Here is a 25,697-nt window from a genome sequence, read left to right as displayed (position 1 = left end):
TCGGAGGTCTGCATTGGTCTGTCTGCGTTGAAACACAGAGGGGGGAATGTCAAAATATGGCTTGTGAATGTATCCCCCAAAAAATCACACCTGTGTGAAGTGAGGGGCGTTCTTATCATCATTCATCATCTCATTCTGGCCAATCACAATTTGCGTCCTCACTTTCTTGTCTTCACTTTTCTGCCCTCACTTTCATTTTCAATATGTACTTTGCTCAACCAATCAAATCATCACTGTGGCACAATCGTTATGCAATGCTCAACCAATGACACATCTCCCACGAAATCACACCGGCCAATCACAATTTGCATCCTCACTTTTCCGTCTTCACTTTTGTCTTCAAATGTTTGTGTTTACACAAACCTGGAAAGCTGGGCATATGCCCTCAAAAACAATGTTTAAATTGTTTTTAAATACTGGCATGGCAGAGCAGGAACATTTCCAATTAATACACGTTAGTTTAGTCTTTGCGAGTTAGTGATAATAATTATGGTATAATCGTTGAGTTTATTCATTTTAGGTGGTCAGCATGTCTGAGGTTTGGATAAAACAGGAATTACTGCACTAGGCTCTGGGGCATCTTACCCAAGTAGACCATAAACATTAATGTACTGTAGTATACAGATGAAATGGTTTAGTTACATGGTAATGGTAAGACCACCGTGTCAGGGAAACGGCCCCGGGCTTCTTTTCTGGTGCATAAATCAACTTTTTAGTGAACACCCACACCTTCGTAGGAGTCAAGCCTACTTTTTCTATATTCCATAACTATAGTTATCCCGTGGGCCGTGATATACTGTATAGTGGAAGATGGGTGAAGATAGGTACAATAAATGTTACAAAACAACACAAAACAATAATGCATGGCAGCCTACTGTGTAGTGTACCATGAAAAGACTTTAAGATAATGTATAGCCTCCTATTACCAGTTATATAACAGACTTCACTATTCACTATCTCAGCTACTCCTTATTGCTAATAATATATATTCTATTGTAATTGGGGAATGCGATTAGACCAACATGTGAAATGGTAACAAACATTTGCAAAAGTAACTTAAGGCCTAAACTAAAACTTGTAAGGCCTCTGAGAAAGAACTTGAACTTGAGTTTTCAGAGCTAGTCAACCCAGCCTGAGACGCTGTGGCTTTAAGAAGCCCCCACCATCGCACAACAGGGGGGGCGTGAGCAGAATCCAGGAACAGCGATTGAAAAAAAAAAAGAAAAAAAAAAAGATCCACCAGCGGACGGTTTCAAGTTCCCCCCGGCTGAAACCCTGCCTGATTTGTGGGCAATGTTGGGGATGTAGAAAAAAAGGAAACCGGAGCAAAGACAGAGCGAGCGAGCGAGAGAGAGAGCCAACACTAACTGGGTAGCTATGGAGATAGTAGGTTTTCCTGGTAGCTTCCTTTGACAGGTGTCGAGTGGGATAAAATAAAGTATCGAAACAGTCTCCATCATGTACGCCAAGGGTAAAGGAGCTGTGGTCCCCTCCGATAGCCAAGCAAGAGAAAAGTAAGTGAATTATTGCACTGTCACAACACAGATCCTGCTAAGTATGTGCTAGGTAGCTAAACTTGCTAACTGATGTGAGACCAGCTCACTCACTCCAAAAGGTGCATGCATGTTCATTCAGCTCTTTTGGCTGCTCTGAGTACTGCAAAAAGTGATTGTTTTGTTAGTTTCTGTGTTGTATGTGACACTCTTCCGTCTCTGCATCCTCCAACTCTTAACCAGTTTCTTTGCATGGCTGTTAGCTCTACCAGCTAAGCTACTCGACCAGTTTCACTCTTGTCTGTCTTGTTTCTCTCTGGTGCAAAAGGCAAGCCTTTTATATAGTTGTCTTTGAGTTGCCTCACTTTCGCAAACAATGCTTTCCTGCACGTGTGTCTGTCTGTGTTTGTGTAGAATAGTGCATTTAACGACGTGCAATGGGGTTGTCTGTGGTGCGTTAATAATAATGGGGATCCCACTTCCATCCATCTCTCCATCGCCTTGTGTGAGGAACAATACATTCATTGGGGTGACGCCGTGCATTGTTGCTAGCTAGCTTTTGTGTTGCCCGCTGAGCAGCAGATAAAAATAGGATACAGCTGTTTCGGGCTTTGTTACAAAGTAGCGAAGGAACGCGATCTAAATTCGCCGCGTTCCAAAAATGCTGCATGTCTGTCTGGTGCGTCTCTCTCTCTCGTTCCATTGTATCCCACATGAGTGTTTTGGTCAAGAGCTCCAAGCGGAGGGAGCTGCGCCGAGAACTTTTCTGCCCCGCACACTGCTTTCGTCCTTACTATTCCGAGTTCCGGATTACGCGGGGATCACGCTCGTCGTTTCTCTCACATTAATGTCACATTGGCTGTCTTTTTTTGTTGACACGGCTGTGATGGAACAAGTTGGCTGGCATTAGCTTGGGTAGCTGACTGTAGCAGCTCACCACCACCAATCCCTTTGTCTGCATGCATGCCACCAATGCCTGTTGTTCACAACCCGCACGTTTTCATCCCTGGCTGTCTCCAGTGTTCAGCTTCAGCCCGTTCACGTTCATCAGAAAACCCGAAAATGTTATATCGTCTAAAAATTATGTCAATGTTCATTGCATCATAAATAAATAAATGCTGCTGTATATGTATGGCTGGGCTGCCAACTTATCCAGGTTCCTACTTTCTGCCTCGAACAAAACCTGTGGATGCTTTCATTCAACTTTAGTGTGATTTGATCAGTCTCTGATCAGTGTCCACAATTAATGCCAGTTATTCTTGCAATGTTGTTGAATAAGTTTGTTGAATAAGTTAACAGGAGATATTCTACACAAACGTGCTCATCTGAACCCCTCTCCCAGTCTACACGAGTTTCACTACACGAGTAGTGAAAACACTCGTGTAAACATGTGCGATTATCAGCAAGTGTTTCATCACCATACAGTCCCATCACAAACTCCCTGCTTGCCTTGAACCCACCCCATCCTTTAACCCCCCCCCCCCCTCTGTATTTCCATGCCTTTATCACCCCCATAACTCTCACTTCCCATACTCCGCTCCTCAAAGTCCTCATCCCTCACTTCAGTGTTGAATTATTGAGACATTCAGACTAGCAGTCGCTCTCAGCCCTGCATCAGGGGTGTGTGGTGTGTGTGTGTGTGTGTGTGTGTGTGACGGTGGGCAGACTTCATCCATGTTTAAAGAAGGGGTTTTGTTGGGAGCCTCGGGCAGGATGTCAGGTGTACTGGGCTGGCGGTGTGCAGCAGGGAGGTTTCTCAGTGTCTGCGCTAATGTCCCTTTCTGGGAACATAACGGGGCAGGAGGGGCGAGGAAGGTCACAGGGTCACCTCCTAGGTGTCGGAGGGGTGAGATGAGGTCTGGCCGGGGGAGGGAGGTAGGGCAACCAGGGAGAGGTCAGAGGTGAGGAGGACAGGAGCAGGATGGTGGATGTTTGAAGTCCAGACTGATTTTGAGTGTGTGGTCCCATTTCCCAGCATTGGGATGGGTATGAGTTGATGATGGCTGAATTCTGTCTCCTTTCCACTCCTGACCATCATGACTCGACTGTTCCTATAAACCTCTCTGCCTCCTGCTGTTCTTCCCCTCAGGGCACCCCCCACCCCCCTCTCTCTCTCACACACACACACACACACACACACACACACACACACACACACACACACACACATAAAACCGCACCTTCTGTATAGCCAGACCAGTTTTATCAATCTACTTCTCAAAACCAAGGATTTGCAGACACGCCTTTCTCATTGTGTTACTTATTGTACAGTCTTTGTTTTTTATGTTCATGATCAGTTTACTTTATTACAATATTACTTCACTTTATCTGTTGTCGCTTATCAGTATAGCACTGTGTAACTAACTGGTGCTGTATAAATGAAATCAATATTGTCCTTCACTCCTATCACACTGAATGCATTATACCACTGCTTCTGCTGGTCTACTCCTTCTTCACCAACTTCTCTTCTCTGTGAGCTAGCTTGTGTGTTTTAATAATGCAGTAGGCCAGGTGCATGCACACACATAGCCCCCTCACAACTCACACACACACAAACACACACACACACACACACGAGGCTGCAGATGAAAATTTAATATACGTGTGTGTGTGTGTGTGTGTGGAGAGGGGTGGGTGGGTGGGGGGGGGGGGGGGGTAATCCTCCCATCCACTGATATAAGACCTTCTAAACTACCGTCTTTAAGTCAAAGTTTTAGTTTTCCTCAACGATGGACAACCCCCCCCCCCCCCCCCAAAGTGTGTGTGTGTGTGTGTTTTCAATGCACCGGTATGGTATCACATGACCAATATAACATATCCCTGCATTCCATAGACCTTTTTCCCCCTTTTTATATAATAGGGGATTCACACTGAGACGGACTGAGTCTGTTTGATTCGAACCGTTCCCGAATACGGTTGTCTGGTCCCCGCTGGCCATGATTCAGATTGGCCGAGATTCAACAGCGCACCACGGGTACACTTCATTCAACTTATGTGCCTCAGAGGGGCGCTGTGGACTATGGGGCTTTGGGAGACAGAAAATGTCATGTCACAGAAGAAGAGTCAGAGTTTAGAGCAAATAATAAAGTTTGGCTGTGTTCCTGACATTGCCTTGAGTTATAATAATAACATAACAACAATACACAACTAAAGCAGTGTGCGCTGATGGTCTTAAACGCAATGTAACATTGTCTCTCGTCTGTATGACGGTGACATCACATCAGGTGACATATCCTTGGTATGTTAACTTTTTCGCTGCTATCTAGCTAGGCTATTGGTACCTAAAGGAGCAATTACGTTTGTTTGTAGACAACTGTATACTACATATATGAAAGCAGCGACCGTCAATTTACCTTTTAGCATTGCTCCGGTTAGTATGGACTATGGAGAGCCTCCGTCCCCACCAGCTATGGGATTTTAAAATCCAGCTCCATTGAGACTCTTATTATAACAGGATTTTTAAAGCGCTGTATCTCAAAAGGTTTGAGCGCTGTCCATGGTGAGCCGTCGTGCATCCCGGTGATCGTAAATCATTTGTGAGTTTGTATCGCAATTTCTGAGCACATGTAATGATAGCCAGGGTTGGGAGGGTTACTTTTAAAAAGGAATCCCCTACAGTTACAAGTTACTTGCTAAAAAATGTAGTCAGTAACGTAATCCCGATTACTCCATTTAAAAAGTAACTACAAGTTACTTTCAGTTACCTTTGGATTACTTTTAAGTAAAACTCAATTTAATTAGATAATACAAGTTTTACCATTGATAGACAAGAATGTTGAGCCTATGAAATTAAGATAAGGGCAACTGAAATATGGTTAAGGTCATTTAATTGTTAAGAATTTGACCTCTGAACAGTTACATTACTGTCAATGTCATTGTGTCAACTTATAACAGATCATAAGAAAAATGCATCTTGACCTACAGAACCATTTTGATTGTTTGATTGACAACAACCAACAACTTTGACAACCAACCACTTTGACAACCAACAACTCCATCCATGTGTGGTCAAAGTGGCAAATAAAAACTCTTTTTGACATTCCTGGCTGACACTCATTTAGATAGACATGGCATGAGTTTAAAACATTGACTATAAGTAAAGACTTGGGCTTATTTTTCTGAAGTTGCTTGTAAATAATGGTAGAACGGTTGTGAGCTTGTAGATCGTCTATTTTCAAATAGCCAACATATATAAATATGCACATTGTTTAATGGACGATATATATAGCTTTGAAGTGCTCGTGTGGCCTTTTATAGTTGCTTCTTTTGGGCTTGTTTTCATAGACCTGGTTGCTTATTTCTCTCGCAAATTGGCAACACCGCCCTGACGCAGCAGCAGCCTCCACTGTGAGGATTTTACACAGAGTCAGAGGTGCGCGCTGCGCTCAACTCCAATCCATTCCGTTTGGTACTGTATTATAATAATTTATAACTTGTTTGTAAAATTAATGAGGGGAAGGGGAGAATGTAATCCTCATGTAACCCCCGTTACAACACCCCCGTTACTGTAATCCAGATTACACATTTTAAAATGTACTCTAAGACGTTACAGTTGCGGGTTTTTTTACTCTGATTACAGTAACGGATTACATGTAATCCGTTACTTCCCAACCCTGATGATAGCTAAGGGGTCTGAGCTAATGCGACTGATCACTGTGCTCATGACAAGTCAAAATCATCATCCAGGGGGTCCCCAGCTAAATGTGCACTGGTGGTCTTAAACAGCACAACCACTGCCATATGAAGCTCTCTCAGTACTACCATATCTTTTATAAGTGATAGTTCTTTCTTCACTGACTGGTCCCAAGCTTACTTAGGTCCAGGTTCAGGAAGTCTCCTCCAATCAGTGTTAACAGTACGTTTTAACAGCGGGAGACCTCAGAGACCAACGGCGAGCGTCGCTTGAATTTCATTGGCTATGGCCCAATCACCCACTATCGCCGGGCGACGTCGGCCAAAAGATGAATAATTTTTATCTTTTCGGCCGCCGTTCCTCTGCCCACTTTTCGACCATCGCCTGTTATCGCCTTTCGCCAGTAGTTGCCGGGCCCCATTGACAAATAATGCACTTCCGGAAAATTTGTCTGGCTGTCGCCTGCTTTTAAAATGTACTGTGAGTGGCATGCTCTACCAATTGAGCTACACAGGTACACTAAATGGTACTGAGAAGCAGTGATAAAAGAGGTCAGTTTGAATACCACGCAGGTGTGTGTGTGTGTGTGGCCTGTGCCTTGACTGACCTACAAGTGACAGTGAGTCACACTCTACACCAGCGGTCACAGAGAGCTTTGTGACCTACAAATCACCAGGAGCCTCAGAAAGTGGTCAAATTCCCCTGGCTAAAGTGGTCAAGTTTGTGTGTGTCTGTGTGTGTGTGTTTACAAGAGTGGGAGAGTGCGAGTGACTTACTCCCTAAGTGGAGCCACAGACTTGAGCCTAAAGCGTTGGTCATTTGTACTTGATATATTTGATGGTGTGTGTTGAATTAAACAAGTAGTTACGTGCAGGGGGTGTACCGCCTCTGCCGGATGCGTCGCTGTTGTGTAACATGATAGATATGTTTACATTGCAACAAGATGAAGTAGTGTAACTAAGTAATATCAGGAAGTTTAGAATTCAAGACTACCTCAGTCCTTGTTTGTTTGTTCATGCTCTCTGCCTATGTCTGTCACCCTGTCTGGGTGTCTGCATGCCTATGAGTTGTTTTGTTATCTTTGTGTGATAGACAGTCTGTGAAAGGGGAACACCCGTGGCTATTTATTACCCTTCCTTGTAGGACAGCCCACTGTACACACACGCACATGGACATGCACGCACAGCGGAGCATTCTAAAACTATGCAGACAGCTGAAGACTTTGACTGCAGTATTTAGTCAAGGATGCCAGCTTGTGCGTGCATGCAGCATGGATTTGTGTGCGAAGACTTGAAGGAATATTATTGTTAGTGTGGTTGTTTTATGAGTATCAAAGCAGGGGTAGCCTTGCATCATGACACTCCAATTCTCTGTCATGGCTTTAGTTTAAACCCCATCTCCTGAAACATCTTTCTGTTCTCGGCAATCAGTCTCTGTCTATAGCCTCCTCTGTAACTGGTATTCATTGCAGGGAGACTATGGATGCCTGTTTAAAAGTCCACAGTTTAAAATTAATGTATCTTGGTGTCCACTGTCCGCAACTTGAAATCTGCTCAATGCTGTCAGGTTGCATTGGAGACTTGGAGCCTAAGTGCCCAGCAGTCCGGGCCCTCATCAGCAGTTTTATACCAAACAGCTAAACAATACAACATGAACAACAGTGTTGCAGAAGTTCGAAGATTTCAGCCCTGTCCTTTGCGGAAGTTGAAACAAACTCCACGATAGCTTGATTATCTCAAGACGGTGTCCCATTGATCTGTCCATTGACTAATGATAGGGCTATGACACTGAGCCACTGTCCCTCTCATTAGGGTCTATTGGCCTGCCAGAGTAAAGTCTGCTCCGGGCACACAGGGCTCTGTCATATCCACGCTGCCGGTCGATTGATGGTCCATTAACAGCCTATTAAACACAGCTAAGTGAAGGAGTTAGGAGGACAATGTTAGGCCGATGGGGTTTCCTACTCCACAGCATGGTTCTGCTGTCTGTTAATAGACCACAGTAAATTGACATTTTTCCCCCCCAAGTGTTGGTGGCCCACTATACTGGTAGTGAATTTAAAAGAAAACCAAGTCTGGCAAAAAGCCTTTTAAAATATTGTCAGCTTTTGTGACAAATTTGTCATGGGTCCCCCCTCCCTCCTGGGTCTGTTGTGTTTGTGTGGGTACTGGGTAGCTCTACTAGCCCAGCCTATAGCCCAGAAGCCCACATCTCTCCTGCCCAAGGGGGATTCCCCTTTGACTGAGCGGTAGATGTTTGGTTTCCCATGCAGGAGACCTGTGGTTCGAATCCAGGTGGTATGTGGGATGTAAGGCCTTATAAAACGCTCTATAATATTCACCATACGGTCCGCTTGCGGAGCCCCGCAGCACAAGCAACCTGGATGGAGATAGATATTAGTTTGTTTCCCATCTCCTTTCCATCCCTGTTCTCCATAATATGCCATAAGCTTTCTGCTCCACCGTTGACGTTATGGATATGATTTTGGATTGTGTTAATAATAATGTTAAACGCAACGTGACACTGATTATGTCACACAAAGCACAGACGAGGACTTTTAAAAGGGGGTTGTTGTTTAAGGAGGCATTGATATTAACGTTGGTGTAATTATCAGTTATATTATGTTTGCTCAATAGCTCTATATATTTGCTATAGACTAGACACTGTTTAGTAAACGGAAAATAAGTTTTCAGGCTGCGATACCAATTTCATCCAATCAGGAGATGGAACCATACATGATACAATATACAACAAGTGAAATTGGAACATCAAAAACAAAGAAATGAGCAGACAAATTGGGAATGAGCAAAACATGAGCGGAACACTTTAAAACTGCAGCTGATAAATGAGTACTCTCTCCTGATTGGATGAAATCGGTGACCCACACTTGCAACACCTTTTAAATCAATTGCTATAATGTTTCACCATTGGCATCTGGGTAAAACCCATAGGATTCCCAAATACAAGAGGTTATTTTTCTTAATATATACCCATGCGGGCATTGATTTAATGAGCTCTATACTGTAATGTAACTTCCTCTTTAAAAGATGAAGGAAGCATTTTTTTGTCTAATAATGGTCTGGTCTTTTATTAAACTCTCTTTTTTTTTTTTTTAGATATTTTTTTGCGGCTTACGCCTTTTTTTTATTGATTTTTGAAGGGACAGACAGTAGGCTGACAGGAAACGGGAGAGAGATGGGGGGATGACATGCAGTAAAGGCCGTGTCGGGCTCGGGAGTCGAACCCGCGGCACACTGCGACTGGATTACCAGTCCGGTGCCCAGACCGTTACGCCACGGCCTGGGCCTTATTAAACTCTCTTAATAACAAATTAACTCCCAAGTCTCAAATAAATCTTTCCATCTCTGCAAGCAACAGGTCCAACTCCCATCTCAAACAGACGATGCCTTCCGGATTACCGTAATTCCTCTAACCTTGTGCATGGTATATCTTTACCGTATGTCCCCCCCCTCCTACTCCCGAGACATCCCCTGATGATCTTATGACTGATTTCTTTTTTTTTTAATGGCCTCAAATCATGATGGGGAAATAGCGAAGTTCGCCAGAACCTAATGTGGGTATATCATCAGGGTATGTAAAGGCAACATTGGCTATTTAACTTCAAATATTTTGTTGCCAGTCCCCCAGGGTCTTATATTAGGCCCCCTCACTCTACACTAAATCTCTGCTGAAAATAGCAGATCTACAAGCTCCCAACATATCTTGACATGTTGTTACCCTAGATCTACATCTGCTATTTAGGGACGCTATGGTTTATGTGGTTAAGTATTTGGACATTTGGTTTGTCAGTGTTTCACACGACAAGTTATTTTAGTTATTTGTGTTGGTGGCAGCCTGGGGTGGATTTGATTTACATAGCTGGCGGCATAGAAGACTGTGTATATGCAACACGAGAAGCACTGCTGGTATCATATTGTGCCAGTTTGGGGAAATCTATTTGTGGTGTGCCTCCCTGATATTGTGGTGGGTTGCCCCAAATATAATGTGTGTATGAGAAACATTGGTCTGTGTGTGTGTGTGTGTGTGTGTGTGTGTGTGTGTGTGTGTGTGTTTTCACAAAAACTAAAATATTGCTCTTTTGTCTTCCAGGTTAGCATTATATGTGTACGAGTACCTGCTACACGTGGGAGCACAGAAATCCGCACAGACCTTCCTATCTGAGGTAAGATGTCATCCACCACACAGTGACACCGTAGGGCTGTTGACTAGAAAAAGTGTTCCTCTGAGCACAGGTCTCCGCCAGGTCGGGTAGGTAATTGTGGACCAACAATGTTTGGAATTCACCAATCAGGATGGAATATGAAAAACCAGACGCATCCGTCTTTCTTTCCTTTTTTTTTTTAGATATTTATTTTGCGGCTTACGCCTTTTATTGATTTTTTAAGGGATAGAAAGTAGGCTGACAGGAAACGGGAGAGAGATGGGGGGATGACATGCGGTAAAGGCCGTGTCGGGTCCGGGAGTCGAACCCGCGGCACACCGCGACTGGATCACCAGTCCGGTGCCCAGACCGTTACGCTACGGCCTGGGCCGACGCATCCGTCTTGATCAGTTGACTATAGAAATAATGTGTACCGATTGGCATGATGTTTACACACAATTTGAAGGAGAAATATAAAACGAATGGTTTGCAAAAATTGACCTCCTGGTGGCGCTATAATAGGGCAAAGTTAAAAGGGTGGCATTTGTTCCTCAACATAGTGTGAGTGTGTGTTCAAAGTTTCACTGAAATCAGACGCTGCGTTCTCTCTCTCTCATTAGCAGGCAACAGTGCAGCACTGTCTCTCTGTTTCTGCATGGCACAACAGCGCCCCTACTGGTACTCATACTGGTGCTCATGAACACATACATAGGTGAACCAACACATAGGCAGGGCTGCACACAACTTTTTTGGTAAGAGGGATGAATAACTTATAGCAAAACGACATTTGTTGGATGAGTGGGGAGTCAATGGAGGGTATTGCAACTCTAGATTTAGCCCTAGAATGGCTCTTGTTGTAGATTCATCCCATTATTTAAAAAATCTAAATTTGCTAAAATCTAGGTCCATGTGTGCTCCAGCCCTATGGAATGCATATTCTAATAAAAACAACTTAATACTTCCTAAGGATAATATGAGCATCAAAGCAATATTTAGATTTATTATTATTTTGTATTTAAATAACCGATCTACTAGCTCACAACGTGTTGCGACACATCCTTTTTAACATGCGACACATCGTACGGCGAAGCATACATCAGGCTTCCTTTTTGTTTTTAGCTGAGGCGACGTAGTCGGACAGTCAGACACACATGGCTCCTCGGTGCAAAAATAAACAGTGTACACTACCCGACTTTACGATAATAAGGGACAGTATGTCGAGACACAGTGTTCATGTTGGGCAGCAGCAGTGCCAGTCCGCAATGCTTTAAACTCTTCCCACTCCACTATGTCGGAACTAAAACCTTAGTACTCGTAAAAAGTCGGTGGCCGGTGCCTAGGCTGTGAGAGACGGCATCGCACACGAGCAACCATGCTGCTCCAGCACCCGGAAAACAAACACAAGCACAGCGGCAAATGGAAGAGTGCAAAGCATCCAAAGCATGCCCTTTTACACCGGGGACTACAGTAGTTTGCTATCTGAAACGGAGAAGACGAAACTATTTGTGTCAGGTTTTCTCAGTAGTAAACTCCTGTCCTCCTGTCAACCGCCCTGGGCCTCCTCCCAGCAGAAAGCAGCATGGAATCCTCCCCCTTTTTTTTTTTTTTTTTAAGATATTTTTTTGCGGCTTACGCCTTTTATTGATTTTTTAAGGGACAGATAGTAGGCTGACAGGAAACGGGAGAGAGATGGGGGGATGACATGCGGTAAAGGCCGTGTCGGGTTCGGGAGTCGAACCCGCGGCACACCGCGACTGGATCACCAGTCCGTTGCCCAGACCGTTACGCTACGGCCTGGGCCGGAATCCTCCCCCTTTTGAGTAAGGACGCACTGTGATTGGCCACAATGGCCAGTGCACTTGTGCAAGACGTGCTGTGATTGGCCAGTAGCCACTTTGAGTGGCAGTCGGTGGAAAATGCTCTCGCCACAGAATTTACTAGTATTCTGGCCATAATAATCATTCTAGGCGGCCCCGGCTGTTAGTACGCAGAAGCGCTTCCCGGCGCTTGATTGGCAACAGAATGTGCAGCCCTGCACATAGGTGAACCAACACATGGGTGAACCAACACATAGGTGAACACGGACATTGCTGGTTGTAGGAGTGGTTGCACCACTCAAAAATCTGAAAGACTCATTTTGTTTAATGAGTATAGAAATGTGTACTAATTTGCATGATGTTTGGACAAAATCTGTACTGTCAAAACATGTGTTTAGTTGCCTCCTGGTGGCGCTATTTGGGGCAGCGGTTCTGCTCTGGAATCCAGGGAGTGTGTGCACAGTTTTGCTGCTATCGTGCTAACGGTGCCGGAGCTTAGCTGTCCACAGATGGAAGAACACAGGGACGAACAGACAAATGGACAGGGTGCAAAACATAGTCTTGTCCATCACGGTCCATGCCGTTCAGCCTGGCGGAGACGACAACATAAACTATTGAGAGCACCAGAGAGCAAGAAGGCTTTACCTCCTCTGCTCGGCCTCTCTTGAAAGAGGATGACACTATCGCTGGCACACTGCTTTGCAAACTCGTCTGTGATTATCAGGCCTGGGCTGACCACGTTATGTCCAGTGGTGTGTGTATGCGCCATGCCAGCGTATGACGTAATGACTACTTGTGCTTGATATGGCAGCGGTGTCAGATTACATACATGTATAGTATATACATAGGGGCATTACCTTTAGTCCTCCCGACACTAAAACATATCGTCATTGCGTCACCATCGAAAACCAATTACACCCTGGCATTGGGTCCTTTAATCCACATCTTTATTACGTCATCATTGAGAGCTAGTTGTACCAGTTATACCCTGATGTCATATGCTGCTATGATACATATGCATCAAACAGGGCATACGCAAAGTAACCACAGTATACCGCTAATCAACTTACATATACATGGAGGCATTTCCTTTAATCAACCCGACACTGATTGACATATGTCACCATCGAATGCCGTCACTCATCCGTATTAATTACAACATTACGTCATTGATTGTTGTTAATTACGTAACAAAAGAATGATATTACTTTTTTACCCCCAAAAACAAGCAAATAGCTAAACCTAATAATTCAATATTTCAAACGTTCTTTCACAGAGAAGCTGAGATTTGACAGTTTGTAGCGGTCGACAGTACTTGCGCGCTCTGCTTGTTTTACAAGTAGGCACTCGACAGAGTGCAGTTCTAGTTTAATCTGCCATCTAGTGGACGAATACTTGGTTGCACATAGACCCACAATTAATACTCACCACAGCGACTCAACTCTACTACAATAGCAACGGAGTGACTCTGTATGGACAAAAACCTTGCGTGTTTTGTGAGCGTTTGACTCACCCCGATGTAAGGCTCAAACGGACTCTGTCCAGGCCTTAAGTGCCTGGTCTCGTTTAGAAATATTGAACATATGGATGTAATTGTAATATATACACAAAAGGTGCACTCTAAATAAAATAGTTTCCCAAAATCATGTCTGAACCAGGATTATCACTGTAGGTAAAATTCTACTGTGCCGCAGGTCAGGTTTGGGCCTTGTCAGCCATGACTTAGCTCCAGTCCTCTTCATGTCTCCTTTTTAAAATGACTTGACACAGACGTTGATTGAAGTAGAGAAGGCTCTGATACTTCTCCCATGAGGAGATGAGACTGGATATGAAAAAGGTGAGGGCACTGGTCACAGAGTTCTGTGATCAAGCTAATATGACCTGAAATCACGGTCTTTAGAATTTATGAATGTAAAAGACTTAATGTGAATGAGATGTATTATGGTACTGGCTTAACTACTGTGTTACTTCGTCTTCCACATTTCCACTGCAGATTGGAGCCCTCGATGTAGCTGGTCGTCGGTGACATCCAACAGTCTGAGAATGCTAAACATTGCTAAAGCTAATGCTGCCTGGATACTTAGTTTCATAAAAATGTAACGTTATCCATATCTGAACATAGATTATATCTATTTTACCTGTACAGTGTAACAAAAACTGTTTCTGGTCAAATTTAGTTGAGAAATGGACTATGCAGTAACTCAATATTGTTTAATTTCACATTTACAACAGCAGAGCTAGTTTAAAGGTTTTACAGTATTCGGGAGCTTCCATGCTCTCTGAAGCAGTAGTCTGCAGTGTTTTCCTGTCAGCCTTTGCTATCTTCAGCTTGGAACCTTGATGGAGATCATACCAAAAAAGTACCAGAGTAAGAGTGAAGTCAAGTTGAGCCGGTACCATGACGTGGAAAAGCGGCATTATTGGCCCACAACAAAAGGAGAAAGCTACAGAGTTTGGGGAAGACGGTCAGATGTGTATCACTGCCTCAGAGGCCATTGACAGTCTTGAGACGGACTGATTATATGTTCTTAACCCCTGCACCTGCAGACATAATCCTCTCTCCAACAGCTACAAGTGACCTCTCCTCTGTCCCACTTCCTCTTTCTGTTTAGATTCGATGGGAGAAGAACATTACATTAGGGGAGCCTCCTGGATTCCTCCATTCCTGGTGGTGGTGAGTGTTATATTATGTATTCCTTGGTCTTGTGTGTGACACACATCGTTGTAATTTTGTAATTGTTTTTGAAACCCTGGTCGCCCGGATATTTAAATTCAATATTTTGGAAGACATATTTTATAAGTTTCATGGACTCTAGAATCCATGAAACCTGTTCAAAGTAGTTAAATCTGACAACCACGGTCCTGAAGCAGTGACTTGTCTTTGGAGATGTAAGAGTTCTCTGACGGCAGCTAATATTGAAGCAACCACGGCTCGGGGGTCGAGCAGCCTTGCTCACCGAGGGCGTGACCCCTCCCTCTCCCCGTCTTCATTGCCACCTCCCCCGCTGCCTGTGCCCCCCTCCACTCCTTCTCTTCTGAAACAATAGATCCAGATGGTTGGGGAATGGCTTCCCCCGACATTCCCCTCCCCCTCCTCACCCCCTTGTCACCCTTTACCCCCCCCCCACCCCTTTCTCCTTTGTTCACGTGAGAGAGAGCGACTCTTTAGCAGATTAACCCGTTACATTCCAAGTTCCTTTGTGTCACCTCTCCTCTTTCCTGTCTTCCTCCTCCTCCCCCTTCCCCTCCTGTCATTTGTGCCCCAGGGTTGGTAGTTGGCCTTAGGGGTCACCTTAAGCACCCATCAGCTATTTCACTTACTTTCAGGTGCCCTTGTTCTCATTGCCATTTACTGACCAACACTAGTTGCCAAAAGTGCCAGTTTTAGCGACATCCTAAATATGTCCTCTTCAAAACTGACCCTACACTAACTTAAATGGGTGTTACTAGTTTCTGTTCACCACTGCTATGACCCTCACCTCTGCTACTAGGCCTATGAACATGTCTATTACCTGTTCAGAAATTCATGGGTATGTTATGTCAATGGGGTAATGGAAATTAAAGCTGTTATTTGAAAGTAAAGCACAAGTCCAGGTAATTCAAATGTGTGAATTCCGTTTGTGTCCGAGCATAGGCATGGTAACGCCCCGCCTGCCTGTGATTGGTCTACTGACACTGCCCGTCTTAACTGTCCTCCGAGACGAGAGGTTACTCCGTGGTGAGATTGAGAAATAAATAATACGACAAGAGAATGACAGCTTGGCACACACGACAGAATGCAGCCTTGTAACTAACTTGTATGTTTAATTTTTGTAGAAGAGGCAAACTTATTGTTTATGCCATTGAATACGTATGTTGTACTATGATTTGATTTGGGTAAATAATGTGTTAGTGTTGATTATCGTGTATTAATCTAATTATAGTAAACTAATACTATTACACTAAAAAGGATAAAGATGATGGGAAAATATACCTTTTTTATAGTACAATAATGTTTGTTTATTTTAGAACACACCCAAATCATATTATGGTGTGCATGTTCAATCAATTATTCCTTCAAAGCAAACGGCATAAACAATATTAGTTTGCCATACTACTTGTATTATTTCCCACCACGAAGTAACCTGGCATCAGACTATCCAGGATTCCAGGCATCCAGCATATCCACCTCGGACGGAACTCGGAGGACAGTCAAGAGCGGCAGTGTCTGTAGGCCAATCACAGGCAGGCGGGGCGTTACCATGCCTATGTTCGGCATGATACATAAATCTGATGAATAATTTTCCTAAGCCACAGCATAAGCCCACAGGTTTAGCAATTGTCCATAAAATATATTTATTTACCTCTCATAATCTTTGTTTACCTTTCATGTGTAAGTAATAATACTTGGTTCAACAAAGTTAAGGTGTTTTTCAAATATTTTGTTTAATAATTTAATAATAATGCAGTTTAATAATTTTCCGTCCAAGCATGTAACCTCAGTTTTGGATTTTGGGCAAGAACGTCAACTAAGGGGGCGGGGAGACGGCGACTGTCCAAATAAAGAACTAAAAAAAGTCCACATGACAGCTGTCATGTTATAAGCAGTTTTGTCAAGGTACAGTCCTAATCCGACACCAACATGAGTGAGTCTGCGCGTGTTTTGGCTCTTTGCTGGGCATTTGAAATGGCTCCCTGATAGACGATTAGGCCTCTCGTTACTAGCTGTGTCCCTGTTTCACTGGGTTTATAGCACTTCCATTAAATCAATACACAAAGACCTTTCACTGATTCAATTAGGACCTCTTAGACAGGTACCACTGCTCAACACAGGCAATTAGCACGCTCTTTTTGAGTTTGTGTGTGTGTGTGTCAACATCATTATTTGTGTGAACTCATCTCAGAAGACTCACAGTCAACCGAATGCTGCAACAGTAGCTTGTATGGAAATTTGAATTGTTGTCTCCTTCCTTTCTGTGCTTGTGTGCATGTGCATGCACTAATGTGTGCACGTGTCGTGCATGCACTAATGTGTGCACACATTCACTTGAGCATACATGTGAAAGATGAGTGGGGGATTGAAAATGATGCTGTAGCTTAAGGATGGGAAATATGGCAATATTATATCGGATTAGGTTTTGTCTGGGATTGTCCTCCTGGCAAAGTGATATAATGTTCTGACCTTACCTGATTGTTTTAGCTGTCTTATTTGCCTTTACCCACTTAGTTATTATATAAGCATTATAGAGCACCGAAGTCTGACGTCACTTTCAGTAGAGGGCGTCAGTCCCCAGGTTCATGTATTTGTTTAGTTGCATTGAAATCACCATAGGAGGAGTTTTAGATTGATTCATATAAGAACTGTGTTTGAAAAATAAACATGTCATCCCGGCCGCTTCACTCACATGGATATGAAGAATCAACTGACTGAGAGAAAACGCTAATGTTACTGCTGCTGAATTAGTTAGATTTTCGCTAGAAGCAGACTGTATCATATATGAGTGACTGACTGTTGCAAACGATACAGAGACACCTCCCTGACAATAACGCCGAGACAGCTTGTTTATTTTTGGACCACAACGCTTATAGTAGACGATATTAAGATCACCCCATGTTATTCTCCATAGAGAAACTACTTCCGTGAACCAGGGGAATCGTCGGGATGAGCGAGTTACGTCAGGACTTCGGTGCTCTATTGATGATTAATTTAAAAAAATCTCATTATGTACACGTATTGTGAAAGTAGCAATAGTGTCACAGTATCGACATTGAGGTACTTGGTCTAAGATGTCACGATATTTGTGCACTCTCCGAGTTAAATTTACACTGAGCATTTTACAGGTCCATTTAGTTACATTTCTACACTAACTATCGGAGTTAAATGAACACTGAGGAGCTTACTGTGTAGGGACTGTCAGTGAGAGCATGCGAATGGGTTATGAATAGCTGTTACACATGATTTACTGGTAATGCCACGTTCAGTAACCTCTGGCCTCCTTTCTTCCTGTTGCAGTGTATTCTGGGATTTGTACTGTGCAGCTCCGGACCGAAGGGAGACATGCGAACACTCCAGCGAGGCCAAGGCCTTCCATGACTACGTAAGTGACAGACCGGCACGGCAGCCAATTGCTACTCAAGTGTGGTGTCCATGGGTGGAATGCAAGCTTTATTTTAACCACTTATAGCTGATCTCAAAGCTCACAAGGGTATGAGCTTGTGGATCAGCTGTTTTAGCCAAATCTTCACCTATATTATGGGTTCATGCGGTTAAAAATTACTCTGCCATTTTAGGAATTTGTTTCTTTCCATAACTCTCTGGAAAATCATCCATCCCTGTGCATTTCAGTGCCAGGAGTAGTGTGTGGCAACTGGGAAGCAGTCAGGGGTGTTGTTGCCTTGCTCAAGGGCACTTGTCATGTCATGTTTTGTTTGAGGTGGTTTCACTAACCACCAGGTTACCGTGTCTTCTGGTTTTGATGATTAACTACAGCTGACCAGGAGAGAGAGAGAGAGAGAGAGAGAGTGTGTGTGTGTGTGTGTGTGTGTGTGTGGAATGAAGCATGTCTATGTTGCCGTGTGTATATGAATGTCATGTGTTGTGACTGACATTGTGTGCATCTGTCTTTAGCCTGTCTCCACTATGACCAAGAAAGTGTGTGTGTGTGTGTGTGTGTGCGTGCGTGCGTGCGCCTGTGTGTGTAGTGTGGGGAGATAATGGAATAGAGTTCTAATCCGGTAATCCCAGCACTGGGCCGGGGCTAAGCCGGGGATTTGGGGAGGTTGTGTGTGTGTGTGTGTGTGTGTGTGTGTGTGTTTGGGGTGGGGTAGGGGGTAGCAGCTCTGGCAGCCAGCCCAGAGAGGGCCTTTCACACCATCGGTGCCAGAGCGCTAGTTAACCGTACATGTGTGTATGTGTGCATACATGTAGATCAGTGTGCTACATGGTTTTGTCTGCGTGAGTGTGTACATTAGTGAGCTAGGGTAGGGTGCTGTGTGTGTGTCTGTGTGCGCGCGCGTGCATACCGATGAGTGTGCTACGTGGTTCCGTGTGTGAGTAGGTACATACATGTATATCGGGGGGTGTGTGTGTGTAGGTAGATCAGTGTGCCACATGGTGTGTGCGCGCTGCACGCTTGTGTGTACATGTTGTTTGCCACATGGTGTGCGTTTGTACATGTAGAGATCAGTTTGCCGTGTGTGCACATGTAGATCAGATTGCCACATGGTGTGTGTGTGAGTGTGTGTGCCGTGTGTCCATGTGGATCAGAGTGCTACATGGTGCTTGCTGTCTGGTTCTAACGGTGATAAAACAGAGGAGATGGAACCAGTTTAATTTAGGCTCCATTCCCCTCAGGCTTCTCTCGGGAGCGCAGGTTCTCTCTCTGCCACACGCCTCCAATAGACGGAGCTGCAGGTTCTCTCTCTGCCACACGCCTCCAATAGACGGAGCTGCTGAGAGACATGCATGCCGTTCGTTCATTGAAACTTTCGAGAGTGTGAAACTGGACCTGTAAATGTAATGATGAACACTCAGGATTTTACTGTCGCTAAGGAGAGAGCAGAGAAGGGGTGGAAAGAAGCATTGAAAGTCACTTGGAAGTTGAAAAGAACACCGCCAATCTCATTTTGTCAACATGTTGAGGTGTGTTATCTTCTGTGCCTGGGGTTAACACGCTTGCCCGTCTTTCCTCCCGGAAGTTTTCCGTGGGAGGGGCTGGGAAGGAGCGGGCGGGTGCAGTCAGTGCACACACAAGTCAAGGCAGATGGCTGTGTAGTTGAAGCACTGCACAACGGACGTGCGCTTATGAGAAACAACAAAAATAAAAACTTCTGTGAAAACAGGAGCACAACACGAGGCTAAAAGACACATTCAATGTCCAGTTTGCTAATTCACTACTACTACTACTACTACTACTAACTATTATAAACTTTCACAAGTACAAATATAATTTATGAAATGGCTACAGTGAATTCGGTTCACGGAAGGCTATGTGGGGATTATCTGACGCGATCTGACACATCACGTCTCTTGCCTTGCCCCAACCCCCCCCAGCCTCTCCCACCCCTCACTGGGGAAAACTTCGGGAGGAAAAACAGGCAAAGGTTCATTTATGCATAGTCAATGAGGCTATGTTTTCTTTTTACACTGTAAAATCCTCACTTAACCAAGTTAGACTCAATTGGTGATATTGTCCTAATGCACAAGGAGTCTGTGATTTTTCTATTGGATATATTATTTCATTGATGTCATGCATGGACTTGATGCAACATACAGAAAATGTTAATACAATTAAATTACTAAGCAAAAAATGATGGTTTCCTCATGCATTAGAAGGACGATATCGGGTCACAGACGGTGGCACCTCACAGCTCTCAAGGTCCTGGGTTCGATTCCCGCTGGGTATGCAGTGAGAATCTCCTCTGTCATTTCTCCTCCATTATCAGTGCTGTCCCATACCATAAGTGGGGTTGGCAAAAGGGTGTTGGCATGTGTCCCCTAGGGTAGGTAGCTATAAAAAAACATGCAGTAATCCTGGTCTCTAAACTGCCTCCCCCTGGCCCATTCTGTCTGATGAAGGGGAAAGGAGCTGGTTGGAATAACGTGTTCCGTCCGTGTTCCCCCCCTCCTCCCTGTCAGGTGAAAAGAAGCTGCTTGGACTCCCCATGCATATAAGGAAGCATGAGGTCAGTCCGTTGCCCTCCCCAGGTTGGCAGATGGAGTGTAGCGCCCAGGATTACATTAGATAATTGACTGGTTGAAAAAAATGGTTCGTGGGATAAAAACAAAAAACAAACAAATAAGGACAATATCAGTCACCAGAAGCAGAGACTTTTTATTTGTAGAAATGTTGGTATTCAAATAAAGTTTATTGCATCATGGTTATGAGCTGTGCGACCGCCTTTCTTTTATAACAATGAGTCTGACTCTGACTGAAATTGAATGTGGTTATGAGGGGGTGTGCCTGATCAAACATCAAAATCTAAATATTGAATCAAGCAATGAAGCAACGTACAAAACTGTTAGGTGCACATATTAGGCTGAGAAGACATGGACAACTATCTGGGAACCCATTCGGTTACCCCTGGGTTCAGTTCACCACCTCCTTTTTGAGGGGAGCTAGCCCCTCCTATGCCCAGCTTGTGTAAACACAAACATTGAACGGTTAACAGCTATAAATTTTATTAACGGTTAACGCTTGGCCATCACTAGTTTAGGGCAGTGGTGCTGACATATTCTGTAATGTGAAAATTACCCCAGAAGTACTTTAAACTGAAATTCCCCTTTAATTGTCTATTTCCAAGTACTAATGTAACCAAATGGACCTGTATACGACAATACTGTACAAATGTAACATTTTACATTTATACAGACTTGGTTGAACAGTGAGTATTTTACGTTGTGCGAATGTGCGTATAAGCTTAAGTGCCAGCGGGCGTGCTAGGAAGTGCAGCACGGTAGCAGGAGTTCCCTCACTGTTGTTATTTCTGTGTAACTGGAGAGCTGCTCGGTGTCAGGGCTCAGGCTAATTATTATTGCTCATAAGTATCCAGTTGCTTTTAATGCTGTCAGTGCCCAAGAAGGCTGTTGTTACACAGACCCTGATGGACCTGATGGATACTCTGTAAAATCTTCTGTGTTCATTTAACTCGGAGTACACAAATGGAGCCAAATGGACCTGTAAGGATCCAATTGGCTACATTTGTACATTCTTCTCAGAGTTGCAAATGGATACATTTAACACTGAGGAGTTTAGTAGACAGCTGGATTGTTGTCTGCTTCTTCTCTCCTCTTCACCTGTATCTTCACTGCATCCTCTCTCCTCTGAACTTGATACTATGCATCTTTCACCCAACATCTTGACATTACCATCTGTGTTTAAAATAATTTGTTTAAAAATCCTCCTGGCTTTCCTGGACTGCTTCTCATATTCCTTTCCCCCTCTTCTTTCCCTCTCTTTCCTTCCTCTTGTTCGTGTTCTGTCACTCCCTCCCTTGGCCACACATCTGCCGCTGTGGTTCTGTCACTTACCTCTCTCTCTCTCTATCTCTCTCTCTCTCTCTCTCTCTCTCTCTCTCTCTCTCTCTCTCTCTCTCTCTCTCTCTCTCTCTCCCCCCTCCGCTGTGCATGTTGTGCAATTCAAGCCTCTCCGCGCTGTTTCTCACAGCTTGCGGTTTCTGCTTGACACCCCCACATCTGCATCCGTGGTGCTGGTGGTGCACACATCTCTCACTCTCTCTCCTGCGTTTTCTCTCTCTCTCTCTCTCTCTCTCTCTCTCTCTCTCTCTCTCTCTCTCTCTCTCTCTCTCTCTCTCTCTCTCTCAGTGTTTTCTCTCTTGCTCTGTCTCTTGCATCTTTGTTCTCTCCTGTATTGTCTCTCCCTCTCAAGTTATTTTTCTCTCCGTCCCCTGCATTCTCTCTCTCTTTCTCCCTCTCTGTCTCAATCCCCTGCGTTTTCTCTCTCCCTCTTGAGTTCTCCCTCTGTGCACATGCTCTTTAGCCTCCCTCCTTCAGCATATCTCTTACTCTCTCCTTCACCCGACATAGCAGTCCACCCCTCCTTCTCCTCTCTCATCCGCCTTATCTCTCACCCCCCTCTCCCTATCTCTTCGCTGACTACACCCCCCCCCCCCCCCCCCTCGTTGCTGCCACCACACATGCACCACCACCACCACCTCTATTCCCCAGAGAAGATTGATTGGCTAATCTAGCTGTTTACCCACAATGCCTAGTGTCGGTGAGGACGAGAGAGCGGTGTGGATAACATGAAAACAAGAAGGAAGAGTCACGCTTTTCGGAAAATAGAGTTTGAACACTCTAAACTAGAGAGAGAAAGGCCTCCTCATCTGGATGTTACACAAATACGGGTATAACATCAATGGCAGTGCAATAAATGGTTTATATGTCGACGAGCTTGTGCTGGCTGAACATAAACTTTATTAGGTTTCCGTCTATATGACGGTCCATCCATATGTTTCTTCTTATATTTCTCAACTTACGTGACTATTCTTAGATACTTTTGTGAAAGCACCAACACCAGGAAAACCCACAATAATATTGAACATCGAGGCATTTGGACAGAAATATTGTGATATTTGATATTGTCCATATCACCCCGGCCCTAAATATTGAATGCTGCATAGCTTAACTGCTCAGCAATGCCAACAATATCAGCACCTGTATGTCTGGTTTCCACTTTCCAGCATTCCACGCCACAATCCGAATGTGACATCCTGAAGCCTCATATACAGTATACACTGTGTTGCACACTGGGCTAATGAGCTAATGAGAGTGCGTGTTTGCGTATGACTCAGTAGTGGCACCCCTCATCTTTCATCAAGACGTTCTTCACCGTATATACTATATACGGATCTGATGACGAACAACTTGTAGTGGAGTTGAAGTTGTGACGTTGGCCTGTGGATGTTCTCTTCTGGCTCAGAGCGCTTCTCCATTTCTCCTCCTTGTTCTCGTCCTGTTGTTTTGGCTTGTCTGCCTTGTCTCCGGAGTGTTGGCTAAGTGGAAGTTGTGTCTACAGTGTGTATTGGTACTGTCTTCCTGTTTTTTCATTTGTGTGGTCCAGTAGTCCTACCTTGGCAGCAGCTTTGTGTGTGTGTGTGTGTGTGTGTGTGTGTGCAGGGGGTATGCATACGTGCCAGACTAAAGTACCAGCTGGGCCTTTAGTGTTTGTGTGTGTGTTCGTCTGTCAGACGTGATGTGGAGTGTAGCAGCCGTGTCCTGTTGCTCTGGAGCGAAACGCACTGTTTTGACTGGGCTGATAAATTAGCTACATCACCTCCGTCAGCTTTTCTCTTCCTCTCTCTCCCTTTCTCGCTCTATCCTCCCCCTCCTCCTCCTCTCTTCCCCCCCATCCCTCTCTCCTCTCCTCTCTTCTCTATCGTTGTGCTAAGGACAGCAGGTCAAGGAGACGGTGATGAGGTACATATCAGTGTGAACCAGAATGTAGATTAGTACCCTCTCTCACTCTCTCTCTCACACACACACACACACACACACACCCGTGAGGGACTGCAGCTGGACACATACCTACACAAATGCAGACACCACATAACTGCATAGCATATCCACACGTGCACGAAATTGAATGCAGAGACTAATACACACACACACACACACACACACACACACACACACACACACACACACACACACACACACACACACATACAATTCTCTCTCTCTTTCCTCTCACCTCTCTCCATCCAGTGTTTATGTCTCTGTCTTTATCCCTGTGAGAGGTACCAGGCAGGGGTCAATAATGTGTTGAGCACTATTGATCTGTCCGGTAGGTCCTATGGGTGGGGGGGGGGGGTTATGCTTGGACTAGAGGGAAATGGATGGAGGGGGCGGGATGAGATTGGGGCAATGTTGGGACGCAGATCAATGGAATTCTATATAGACCATCCAGCAAACCAACCAATCACATCTTTAGCCTCCTGTTCTCTGATTGATTATTCATAAGAAGGTTGTTGAGACAAAACATTTTGTTTTACGCATTAAGACCTGAGGCTGATTCTACAAATGCCTTCTAAACCAGCCTTTTTGAGCCAATGACCCACGAAAACCATATGTATTTGGCCGCAGACCCCCCCCCCCCCCCTCCAATCTCAACATGTTTTGTGCTAGGTAGACTCCCAGAAGTCTAAATTATTCAAATATTTTCAAACACAGCTTTTTCAAAAATATTCCAACATTGCAGATGTAGCTATAAGCTCTTTTATATCTGCTACTTTTTTTTGAATAGTTTTTATTAGGCATTTTTTTGTATGACATCAGAATATTATCGACAATGATAATGAGTAGTTCAGTTATAAAAATGAAAAAAATAACAGGCAATGTAAATGTTCCACATACAATACATAATAAAAAAGACATATAAATGTGATAAACATGAAAAAACATAAAACAGTTAAACAATGACAAGTGTGAACAGACAAACAAAACAGACAACAGGACAGACACTCTTGCTCTCAAACTTTTCCAACATGTTGTTGTAAATTAAGTGAATTACAGACATTCTTTTTTAAATGAAAAAACACTCTGTTCCTTTTTTTTCTTTTTTTTCTTTCCAATTTTCTTATCTGCTACTTTTGAGAGTTTTCTGAGTAGCTCAAATCTAAAATGACCCGGTTGCTTTCATGCTTTCAATGGGTTAATTCAACTTCTCTGTGCTCAACCAGGCCCGTTAAAAGAGAGCCCTCTCTGGATCTGCGCTCAACAAAGCAGCTTAAATGACACAACACGCAACCAACAGGAAAGTGCTGCCTGCCCCTCCCACCCCCAAATAAAAACAAAAACGACTTGCTGAGAGGCGAGTTGTAGAGGCACTAATTGTTAGCGGTTTTAATAAATTGCACATTTACAAAACTAGATCGGTGCCCATTGGGTACTGGCCTACTTGGAACGATGCAAGTTGGAAATGCATGTCTTACCCAGTTATTATGGCCTCTTTTGCCCATATATGGAGTTATTTGTCAGGCATGACCAACTATGGAGTATGGGCAGATGTCAGAACCATATATGGACATGGCCATACAGGGGCCCTGTACAAAGCCTGGACAGAGGCTTTTGTGCTGGTTCTGGACAACCTGGA

The 25,697-nt window shown here is 44.2% G+C and overlaps 1 protein-coding gene across 4 annotated transcripts in view; it reads left to right on the top strand.

Moving 5' to 3' along the window:
- The first annotated feature begins 1,301 nt into the window (after nt 1–1,301).
- The window catches only part of LOC310877435 (single-stranded DNA-binding protein 3), a 55,677-nt gene continuing 31,281 nt past the window's right edge, over nt 1,302–25,697 (top strand). For all 4 annotated transcript variants that reach the window (XM_083791288.1, XM_083791287.1, XM_083791286.1 and 1 more), the window contains exons 1-4: nt 1,302–1,514; nt 10,237–10,309; nt 14,718–14,779; nt 18,098–18,182. In XM_083791288.1, the coding sequence (XP_083647414.1) occupies nt 1,459–1,514; nt 10,237–10,309; nt 14,718–14,779; nt 18,098–18,182 (276 nt within the window). In that variant the 5' untranslated portion in view covers nt 1,302–1,458. The remainder of the gene's footprint in view (nt 1,515–10,236; nt 10,310–14,717; nt 14,780–18,097; nt 18,183–25,697) is intronic.

This window comes from Protomyctophum parallelum (genome assembly GCF_964188405.1).
Source record: "Protomyctophum parallelum genome assembly, chromosome: 20".
Lineage (NCBI taxonomy): Eukaryota > Metazoa > Chordata > Actinopteri > Myctophiformes > Myctophidae > Protomyctophum > Protomyctophum parallelum.
The sequence above is the reverse complement of the archived record's forward strand: the minus strand, read 5'-3'. Positions and strand labels throughout refer to the sequence as shown.